We start from the raw sequence: 11,773 nt of genomic DNA, 5'->3' as shown, positions 1-11,773 counted from the left end.
CCACTCAAATCTTCAAATCAACATCATATAACAAAATCACATATAGAAACACATATATATCATCTTCTTCCTCAAACTAACATTTTTCATTTTTCACTTCTCAACCTCAAGCTTCAATCTCATCCATCATTAATCATCTAGATCATCTCATAAACTCAAATCCATCATCATATAACTCAAGCCAAGTCAAGAAAATAAACAACAAAATTCGTAGGGTTTCAAGCTCCTAATTTTCGAAAGTTTCATAAAAATAAATTGGGTGATTTTCTTGCTCAATCATGATCATATACTCACTCACATATCATTAATATGATCAAATAAATAATCTAAGATCACTTACTCAAGGATTTAAAAGGTGATCAAGACTTTGCTCCAACTTTGATCTTAGCTCTAGCTTCTTGAATTTGATGAGATATGATAGTATTTGATTGGATTGGATGGTGGATTATCTCATAGTAGTGTTTGATGAAGCTTCTCTAAGCTTTCTTCAATGGACATCAATAGAGGAAAAGAGAGTATAGAGAGAGAGAGGGGAGGCCGAGAATTGAAGTGTGAGGGAGTGAAGTGATGAGCTTTGTCTTGCAATGGAAGAATGATTAAGGACAAAGCATTATTCATGATTAAAGCTTGGTTCCCTACCACCTTAGCACACTAATCCTATCTTCACTCATCACACTTCCACTCATGTTTATTAGATAAAAATAAGTTAGTGGTAGGGAAAAGAAAAAATTAGTGGTGGAAGAGTAGGTGGATAAATTAGGTGATTGAATAAAATAAAAAGTCTTCCGGGTTGTACTATGAAAACTGTAATAATCGTTCAGTGTTTGCTTAAATAAATAGCTCGTGAAAATACTTGAATGCTAAATTAAATAAATATGCAATGCATATAAATTCAATAACTACATTTACAAATGTTTTTGTAAATCATTTTTGTTGGAATTAAAAATAAATTCATTTTCTTTATATCCGGCGTGAATCATCTTACTTCTAAGTTCGAAAATAAATTCTAAACTTAATATAATTGGGCGGGGTGTTACAAATAAAGAATATGCTATATAGGTTTACGATCAAAATCCCTGCATATGATTCATCTTATTTAATTTTTTTCTCACTAATCACCCTATAGTATTTCATTTTCTTATTATTATATCGCTTTTAATAAAGTATACGTTATATATACTTTTTTCGAGCAAAATCCCATCATATGATTCATTATTTTTTATTACAAATTCACTAATTAATTTCAACTATCAATTAAACTTGTTTGCATTGAGTTTAATTATTTTGACTTCGTTACTCACACAATTGTAGTTCATTTTTTTTACGATTAAGCAAGACATATAAGCTTATTTTTTTATGATTCATGGTTGATTTTATTTAATTTTTAATTTCCAAATTAACTAATTTATTTCAATTAATTAATTCAACTTTATTACATTGAGTATAATTATTCATTATTATTATATCGCGTTTCATACTAAATTATAATTCAAGTATATGATTCTTTGAGATTAACTATTTGGACTTTTCTATTCACACTATGGTAGCCAATTTTCTTGTTATTGTATCAATTACAATACTATAACATACTACTTTGTCTTCAAGTGTATGTTATAAAGTTTACCGCGCAACCTCCCTACGTATTGTTTTTTTTTTCTTTTCTTTCAAAATCACTAATTCTTTAAACTTTATTTCATTGCGTATACTTTATTTTTAAAAAATTCAAAACTTTATTTCAATTATATTATTCAACTTTATTACATTGTATATAGTTATTACATTGCGAAAAATTATTATTATATCGTGCTTAATAATATATTATAATACATTGTCTTCAAATATTTGTTATATAGTTCTCCGACCAAAATACCACCGTATGATTCATTTTTATTTTTATTTTTATTTTTTTTCAAATTCACTAATTTATTTCAATTAATTAATACAACTAAATTTCATTTACTATAATTATTTCTTATTATTTTATCTCGTTTAATACTATATTATAATTCATTGTATTCAACTATATGTTATATAGATTCCAATAAAAATCTTTGCATACGATTGACTATACTTTATTTTTTATTCCAACTTTAATAATATTTCAATTATATAATTAAATTTGATGAATGTTGAGTTTAATTATTAAAACTTTAATATTATATTATAATATATGGTCTTCAAGTATATTGTTATATAATTTCAACTAATTAATTAATTTTTTTTTTTCATTGAGTATAACTATTTCAACTTCGTTACTCACACGATCGTGGTTCAATTTGTTATCATCATATCGATTACAATACTTTATTATAATATATTAAAATAAAGTATAGTATAGTTTTAAATTTTATTTTTTTTCAAATTCACTAATTTATTTCAATTAATTAATTCAACTCTATTTCATTAAGTATAATTATTTGTTATTATTATATCACGTTTAATACTATATTATAATACATTGTCTAAAATGTATATAGTTTTCCAACCAAAATCACATCGTATTCACATTTTTTTCCAACCTTCACTAATTTATTTCTATTAATTAATTAAAATTTATTTCCTATTATTATATCGCGTTTACTGCATTATTATAATACATTTAATCTAAGTATATGTTATTTATTTTTTCGACTGATGCCCCATTATATTGTTTCCAAACTGAACAAATGTATATTTGTACATACAATTCAAAAAATACAAAATAATTATCGAAAAATAAAATATATGTTGAAAGGATTATTTTTAGGAGAATCTCTAAATTAGGTAATCAAATCTAGGATTAGTTTTCGGAGAATTAGAATCCCTAAATTAGTGGAAACAAATCTACGATTAATTATAGTAGAATTAGAATATCTAAATTAGTGGAAACAAATCTAGGATTAATTATAGCAGAATTATAATCTCTAAACTAGTGGAAACAAATTTAAGATTAGTTTTCGAGGAATACACAAATTAGTGGAAACAAATAAAAAAAAATTAGCAATATAAATATCCGAAATAATAACATAATTTAATATTATTTACTTTTATCTTATAAAAAAATCTAATTTGTGAAAAAATTTAAAAATAATATCCGAAAACAAATCTAGTATTATTTTAAGGAGAAACACAAAATTAGTTGAAACAAATTAATAAAAAAACAAATAAACACAAAATTTAGGAGTAATAATTTTCGGGAAAAAATAAATAATATTAATTTAGAAAAAAAATAACTGGAAACAAATCTAGAATTATTATAACAAGAAACACTAAATTATTGGTAACAAATCAATAATAAAATTTAAAAACAAATAAATCAAAAACAAAACCGAAAAAAAAAATATTCGAATTATATAATTTATAAAATTTTCTGAAATAAAAACATAAAAATAAGGAAACAAAGTCTTCGAAGAATAAGGGAACAAAACGGAAGATTTTGTGAAAATTGGAAACAAATTAGCCGGAAAAAAAAGGAAAGAAAATGGACAAAATAATCAAGGGAGAGAGACTAATTTCAGATATATATACATAGAAAAAATCAAGGGATAAAATAGTAAAAATAATAAACCCCTAAAACCGGCCCACTCTCTATCCACTAAAAAAATCGGTTTTTTACCAAGTTTTCAGTACACCTGGTGTTCAAATGTCATTATTGTTAAAATATATATAGTATATATTAAAATAGTACCATGTGAATGAATATTTTAAATTCTATGTTTTACTTTCCCTCTGATCTTTACATATACAAGAGAAATTATATCCATTAAAAAAGAAGGTACAATGTTGACTTGACACAAACAAAAATCACATTATAAGATGAACAAGCTGTACCAGATACAAATGAAAAACAAACCCTCTGCCTCAAGCACAAGCAGCAGTAATCAGTAAAAAAAGAAATCATGTCATACAAGTAATTTCTTAGACGAAGGCTAAATGAAAGCTACCAAAAGATGAACCTACACAAACTAATAGCAAGTAGAAAGTATTGTTAACTCATGAAGTTTCCTCCAGGCATGTTCGGAGCACCTTGTGACGAAACTTGTCCTTGGGACAGTAACTGGGATCGTCCAGGACCTTGCATATACGCTTGATTCATACCCGTACCAACCATCTGTTGCTGCGGCTGTTGTTGCATTTGAGGGATTTGCTGCTGTTGCAGCTGGGACATCGGCTGCTGTTGCTGAAGTGGCTGCATCATAGGCTGTTGCTGCTGAAGTGCCATGAGGGGTCGCTGCTGCTGCTGCTGCATCTGCCCGAGGGGCTGCTGTTGCTGCAGTTGTGGTTGCTGCTGCTGCATCTGCTGGAGCGATTGCTGCTGCATTTGCTGAACTGGTTGCTGCTGCTGCTGCTGCTGCATTTGCTGGAGCGGTTGTTGCTGCTGCTGCTGTATTTGCTGGACTGGTTGCTGCTGCATCTGCTGAACTGGTTGCTGCTGCATCTGCTGAAGCGGTTGCTGCTGCTGCTGCTGCATTTGTTGGAGCGGTTGCTGCTGCTGTAGATGCTGGTGCTGCTGTGCTTGAAGTTGCTGCTGAGGATTGGGTATTTGAGGCTTAAACACCACCATATCCTGAAGAGATGGCACGGGTATGATAGTCACGTTGCATGAGAGAGAGATACGATGATCAACTGCTAATAAACCGAAAATGGAGTAAGATGTTTCCTACCCCAGGGAAAAGCATTCCAATCAGGCGGTATGCTTTGTCAGAAACCGAGAGCAGCAGTGTCTGGGATGGTAACTGAATTACTGCACACTAAGAGTTCCATGCAACTGAGAAATATGAGGATTACATTCAAAAAAAATAAAAATAAAAAATTGTTGTTTGATCAGATGATTAGTAACTGCCGCTTTCATGAAGTTCATGGTTAAGCATTGATGACTTACAAGTTTCTTTTCTTGAAGCTGACCAAGAAATCCATGCTGATCCATTGCACGAAAAACTAGAAAATCGGCCTTTCCAACGTATTGCCTAGCATAAATAACCAATAAACTCCCACGTAAGTATTCAACTACAAATATAACATGTATCAGACATGCAACAAAAGGAGTGCAGCTTTACTAAGGGGGCATTACTTGTTATTCATATGGTCCTGGGATATCAGGCGAACTATCTGCATTGTCGGAGGCCAATTTGCAGCAAGCCTGTAAAGAAAAAAAATGTCAAGAAGTAAATAGTTAATAAGATGTCGATAATTAGGTTCAGCTGTCAGAAAAGGGGAAAAATATTAGCACATATTGCCATTGATTCAGTGAGAAGTTATTCTCATGAATTAATCAGAATCACAGCATAACAATGCAAGAAAGGTGCAAAGACAAAGTAAAGCATCGGAAAAATTGTCTTACGTCTCAGAAGCTGAGGCATTCCTGTATCCCTGACACCAGAAGACTGAATATAAGAACATGAAGAAAGAAAATGGTATGCATGGAAAAGAAAATACATACAGGTTAACAGAACAATATGCCATTGACATGACACCAAGAGTGAAATGGAAGGTTTTATAGATTCAACACAGTACAAAAGAATTATTATACAATATTTGTGTAACCGGTTTATTGAAAGTAGAACAGGATTCTATTCAAAAGAAAAAGAAAAGAAAATATGAACAGAATTGCAAATTTTCTCTTGTAAGGGCTTACCTCCAGTCTAGTAATGAAAACAGGCTGGCCTTGACGCTGTCCTGACAAGTTTCCCTGTATCCCATTAAAAAGAAATATTCAGAGGCTGAATACGATCACACTATTGCAACAGGGGACTCAATCTTATATGTTGCATGTTGCTTATTCTTTATTTTCCACAAGTTAAATTAAAAGTAGATTTCAAGAAAAAAATCCAGATAATTTAAATAGCCAGTTAACATATTTAGAGTAACAGGTGGATAAGCTTAAGCCTAAATATCAACAAACTGAGAGCAGAATAGATACCTCCCAGACTTTAACATATTTTGACTGTGCTGACGGCATTGCACTTGATGTCTGCTGATTCATGGGCATATTTACCGAAGAACCATTCACACCAACAGGCTGCATTCCTGGTTGCATCGGCTGGGACATTCCTGGAGTAGGCATCATGTTGCCATTTCCAGAAGACATACCAGACGCACCGCCAGCACTCATCATGTTCTGATTCATACCCGTTCCTGTCTGTGCCATTTGTGTGGTGGGGAGATTCCCTTGGCTCATGCCAGGGAGCGTTTGACCCATACTACCACTTACTTGAAGATTACTCAAAGGTTGTGACATGCCAAGGCTAGAATTTCCAGGCACGGTGGCAGCTGTTGAAGTAAATGGTGCAGAACCTGAGTTTGGAGCAACCTGGGCAGTTGCTGGTATTGGCAATGATCCGGTAATTGTTGCGACAACCGATGAACCCGACGACATTAGAGTTTGAGCAGGAGGTACTGAAGATGCCATTCCACTCGACATCATATTTGACAGCATAGGTGTACCACCCATAGAAGGAAGTCCAATAGAGGTCCCATTAGCTAGGACTTGACGTGCTTGTGCCACATCATTCAAAATTCTCACGTTTGCTGCTGCACCACCAACTGGACGCAAGGTGGGCGCCATATTGTTTACAAGAGGTTTCATATCTTGAGCATTTTCATTGTTTGGAGTCATTTCCTGTGACGTTGATATTGGTGAAGAAGTTTGTAAGCTTGCAACAGCTTGAGAAGCAGGCCTAGCGACAGATGAATTATGTGGAAATGCAGGCCCGGTTGCAGAGGGCACAGTGGTCGGTTCCTAATGAATTTGGAGACGAGATTATGACATAGATGCTAGATGTGAAGCAATAAGGACTCTAACGTCTCAACAGAAACTCCAGAAAAAACTAACCCAAATCTTACCACTTTTACAGTTGCAGGAGGGATGTTTTTCCCGACAGATATTGGTTGGCGACTCATGACAGATCCATTTGCTGAAGAAAAAGTGTACAGCGTAAGCACCAAAATAATTACTAAGCACCACAATAGAAATCATCTAACACAAATCAAAAGTAGACAAAAAATAACCATACTCTAATCATCTAAGATAACCTCTTGATCAAGAACGAATAAATAGATAGATTATCGAGGGTGATGACCAAATTATCTAGCTAGCAAGAGAGAGAATTTTTTGGAAGTGATATTTCTCAAAGGTCTAGGTTTACGTCTAAAAATCAAAGCACGGCAATCATAGGCAAAGAACTAAGTTAAGCATGCAAAGCCACCTGACGGAACAGATGCCATAGGTGGTCCGGAAATTGGAGGGGCAGGTCCAGCAGGCGTCACATCCATCTTCACAGGGTTTTGATTTGATGGCAAATTTAACATTCCAGATCTACTTAAAGCAGCACGGGCGTCCATGAAATTATCTGAGATGAGGACAAGGAAGTGAGGATTTTTAACATTATCTGGAGGTGGATCTGCGGCTCGTGGATTGCTCTTTCCCTGATTAACAAATTCATAATGAAATCAGCAGAGTCAACAGCTCTTTGAAAGATAAAATAAGAGCTGAAAGATTCCATCTCAAATAATTCAAGGACTACAGTGGAACCAGCAAACTGCACAACCATCAAATCATTACAAAAGCAAAGCAAAAGCAACTCTAATGAATTTAGAGTAAAACCGGAGAACATGATATACTTAAGCCCAAACAAGTTTGTAAAGAACACAACAGGATGAAAAATATGAGCTTTAAGAAAGTAGGAAAATGTACCGCATTGTAGATAGCTCCAAGTTTGGGTAGCTTCTTTGGACAAATAACAGACAAAGAGATAGCGGACTGCAAAAGACAAATGCGGCTGAGATGCCTTGTAATAAGAAACAGTATATATTCTCAAGACAGAAGGAATTTTTTCATAGTACCTGAGCAAATGCTTTTGCTAACGCCTCTGCATCAGATAGACGATTATCTGTTGGTGTTTCAATATTGTCGCTCTGCTCTATATGCTGGGGTTGCGGTCGATATACAGGTGTTGGCAATGGGTAAGGGTTGCTCGCAGCAACAAGGATACAATGTCTTTGTGACTCAATATTTTGATTTTGGTTTCCATTTGAGGTAGAGAACATCTAGTGAATGCAATAAAAATTAGTAAAATACCACAGAATGAAGCAAAAAAAAGTAAAAATAAAATAAAAATAAATACAATATTTCTAGTAATCTGGAACTCATCCTTCAATTTTTCTTACAAAACCCAAATAACCTTAATGATTTTAGTTCTCAAAGATATTATATGAATGCTAAGTGATTTACTAAATGGTTGACTGCAATCGTTTGGTATTAACGTATTATACTGCAATTGACAACATTTGACACATAATTCTCAGACCATGCAAAATATCATTTATGTATGCAAATTAGTAACACTAACAGCATACTAGTCAGATCAGATTTGGGCTTATTGCGTGTTGAAGGAATGACAATAAATTTGATGATAATGGCATATAACCCTCAAGTACATATCTAATATCCTCAAGAAGCATAATGCAAAATATTAGGTTCAACTTGTAGTTTAGAGGCAATTCCGGATTCAAAATGTGGCCTAACATGGCATTTTGTACCCTAAAATGCGACAAATTATAAATTGCATTTTTTGTGTGTTGCCAATACTAAAATCAGCAGATACCCTATAAAATAATTGGAAGAAAATATGCTTCTAAAATTACACATCCAGATACCATTAAAGCTTCAGCTAGCCCTTCAGCAATTGCAGCATCATTGAAACCACCACCTGCAAATGGAATAGCTGAGAGCCAGTGAAACAATAATTCCATGTCTCTAGTCCAACCACTCCGCTGCACGAGGCAAGCTGGATGAAAAACAATGATGTTAAGAGGAGATAAGGGATGATAAGCTACACATACTGGAAGCTAATCTTACTAAGACATTGAATTGGAGTAGAATATCTCTTCAAATGTGTAATGGAAAAGGTATTGGAACAAACTACACACCACTGTATGGACCATGCGAGTTGAACACGACCAGTGATAGCTCCACTTGTGGGGTTGATGGCTTCTGAAAATAATAAGAAAGAATAATACAGCTGATGCCAAAATCAAAGATTTCTATATATATATATATATAAGAAAATAACATGAAAAACACCTGCAAACACCGAATCTTGTCATCACTCATATAATTTTTTCATTTATTTTGAGTAAAATATGAAATGTGTCATTTATGCGTACCTGACCCATCGAATCATTCCCACAGAAACATCTGCAAAGGTTTAGAAGATAAGCCAACAGAACATACAGGATTTAAGGGGAAAACTGCACAAGCTCAGCCTATTTCACAAACTTGAAGATCACAATTTTCACCCAAATAGCTGTGCAAATTCAATCTTAACAATCAATTCAAGATTTATATCAGAAGAATAAAAATGAGGCAAAAACACTCACACACACCGGTCCGGAGTTATAATTCTATCATAAGCACTACAAGATCACATGACTCTATTAAAAAATCATCGCTTCTCATTAAGCAAGTCAATATTTCCGAAACACAAAATCATAATCAACTAGACGCGCGCGCACACACAGATAAAACACGCAGTGGAGTTGCGAGTTCGTGAAATTACCGAATGATCTTATCTAAGTAGTCGGAGACGATAGTCTGCCAGAAGGGCCCAATGGCAGCTGTGCCTTCAACAGCAATGATCAACTGCTTCGCCACCATGTGTTCGACGGAATTCCCCAGTCAATCGCCAGCCTTTCTAGCAGATTGGCTTACTTCGTTTTCTCTTCCTCTCTTTGATTACCTCGTCGCAGCAGCGAATTGGGATTAATATGGGCGCCCTTCAATTGATTTGACGGATTTGTGATGTTTTTAGGGGTTTTGATAAGGGACGTCAATGGGGCCAAACCACCCGGCTTCAGGCTAGTCCTATCGAGTTACCGGTTATTTGAGTGCAGGCTAATCAGATTGTAAATCTTTTCAAGTTAAAAAGTTCTAATCATAACCCTAAATATTCGGGTTTTGGGCTAGTCCATTAAATTAGTCGGGCTAAAAAAAATATTTTTTAAAAAAATAATTAATTATATAAGAACTACTACATCCGTCCGCCAAGATTATGTCACTTTCCTTTTAAGGCAATGGTCCCACCATCCTCTTTAATATTTTATCCTTACTAACACTCTTTATTTACAAAAAAATCACTCAAAATTCAATCTCAACCACTCATCTCATAAAACTAGCATTTGCATCCCGTGCAATGCACGGGAAAATATTTTGTATTTTTTATATTTATATAAAAAATACTCCCTCCGTCCCTGAAATAAGTTCCTCTTTTTCCATTTTGGGACGTCCCCCAAATAAGTTCCTCTTTCTTTCTTTCTATTTTTGGACAACTACCCCACCACTAATAATACTTTATTTATTCCTACTTTTCACTTTTTCACCACTCCCAATACTAATTATAACACTTTTTCACCTTTTCACCACTCCCAATACTAATTATAACATATTTTTTTCCACTATCAATACACTTTACCATTTTCCCTTAAAACCCGTGCCGTCCCCAAAGAGGAACTTATTTTGGGGACGGAGGGAGTAATATTAATTTAATTATCATACTCATAAATATAATAAAATTTATTTTTAACTAAATATATTAGAATTGAATATTAAAAAATAAAAAAAGAATTTACAATTATAAAATTTGATATTATGAAAAGCCAAAAAAAAAGCTAAAAATAAATAAATAAAAAATAATAGAAAAGAATTAAAAATACATTTTTTTCAAAAAGATGAGAGAGGAGAGAGATATTTATAAAATTTTAATATTTAAAAATTTGAACATTTTAAATCATATATTTACAAAAAATATATCAAATTAAAGCTCTTATCGTGATCTTTAATTTGATATGCATATTAAATATTTTACAATTAATCGAATTTTACAATTTAAAAAAAATGAAAAAAATTAATGGAAATATGTAAATGGAATATTAAAAATTAATGGTTGTTTCTTAAAAAAAAGTTAATGACAGTTATCTACACATAATTAAATGTGCATGCGAAAATTTAGAAATATTAATTTGAGTTTGAACTTTTGACTTTAATTTTTCTATTATTCACAAAATTGCCACCTAAATCAATTTGAAATCAATTTCAAATTGAAAACTCCCTTTTTAATATAGTATAGATGATGGGACCCTTTCTCCACTACATCAAAAACATCACCAATTTTATTAAATCTCGTGCCCAAGCAAATTGCCATAATCTTGGCGGACGTGCAAGTCTTATAAGAATTGTTCAATCTAAGATATACTAAAGCATGCAATGTTGTCTAGCGTGCCTTCGGCATAATGAAAATGCGTTGAGGAATCCTATGGAGCCCCACATACTACCTAATTAAAATCCAAACAAGACTCATAATAGCGTGCTTCCTCCTTAATAACTTTATACGTTCCGAGATGGTTGTGGATCCGATTGAGTAACAATGTGATGCTTGCTTGAGATATTGGAAAATATTGAGGTTGACCATGAAGAGTGTATCAATGCTATTGAGTATACACGAGCATGGAATGCGGACAGAGACGACATGGCTATAGAATGTGGCAAGAATATGAACGGATGTTGTGATGTTGGGAAATGGAAACTATTAGGGCATTTGTATGTTCTAATTCACTTCAAACTGTCTCATTTGTTTGGTAGATGTATATGACTCAGCGCATTTTGGGACCGCATTCGCCTCATCCAAAGAAGGTTATCGCGGCTCGTCCTCCTCTTCCTCAGGGACGTGGTGGACGGGGCCGGTCTTTGCCATCGCCTGACCCGAACAGATTTAGTTATGTTTCTTTCAGAAGCTCCTCC

The 11,773-nt window shown here is 33.5% G+C and overlaps 1 protein-coding gene across 1 annotated transcript; it reads right to left on the bottom strand.

Annotated features, from left to right (window-relative positions):
• Positions 1–3,722: 3,722 nt before the first annotated feature.
• Positions 3,723–9,775, bottom strand: LOC130986330 (mediator of RNA polymerase II transcription subunit 25). Its single transcript, XM_057909717.1, has 15 exons — positions 9,537–9,775; positions 9,145–9,175; positions 8,908–8,971; positions 8,635–8,765; positions 7,822–8,025; positions 7,673–7,738; positions 7,185–7,404; positions 6,823–6,893; positions 5,900–6,718; positions 5,615–5,668; positions 5,321–5,349; positions 5,051–5,119; positions 4,862–4,946; positions 4,644–4,730; positions 3,723–4,546 (listed from the first exon to the last, which is right to left on the bottom strand). Exons 1-15 carry the CDS (start codon positions 9,632–9,634, stop codon positions 3,968–3,970), a joined length of 2,607 nt encoding a protein of 868 aa, XP_057765700.1. The 5' UTR covers positions 9,635–9,775; the 3' UTR covers positions 3,723–3,967.
• Between the last annotated feature and the right edge of the window lie 1,998 nt (positions 9,776–11,773).

Source organism: Salvia miltiorrhiza, chromosome 5 (assembly GCF_028751815.1).
Source record: "Salvia miltiorrhiza cultivar Shanhuang (shh) chromosome 5, IMPLAD_Smil_shh, whole genome shotgun sequence".
NCBI lineage: Eukaryota > Viridiplantae > Streptophyta > Magnoliopsida > Lamiales > Lamiaceae > Salvia > Salvia miltiorrhiza.
Note: the sequence above shows the minus strand (reverse complement) of the source record. Positions and strands in the feature narration are given on the sequence as shown.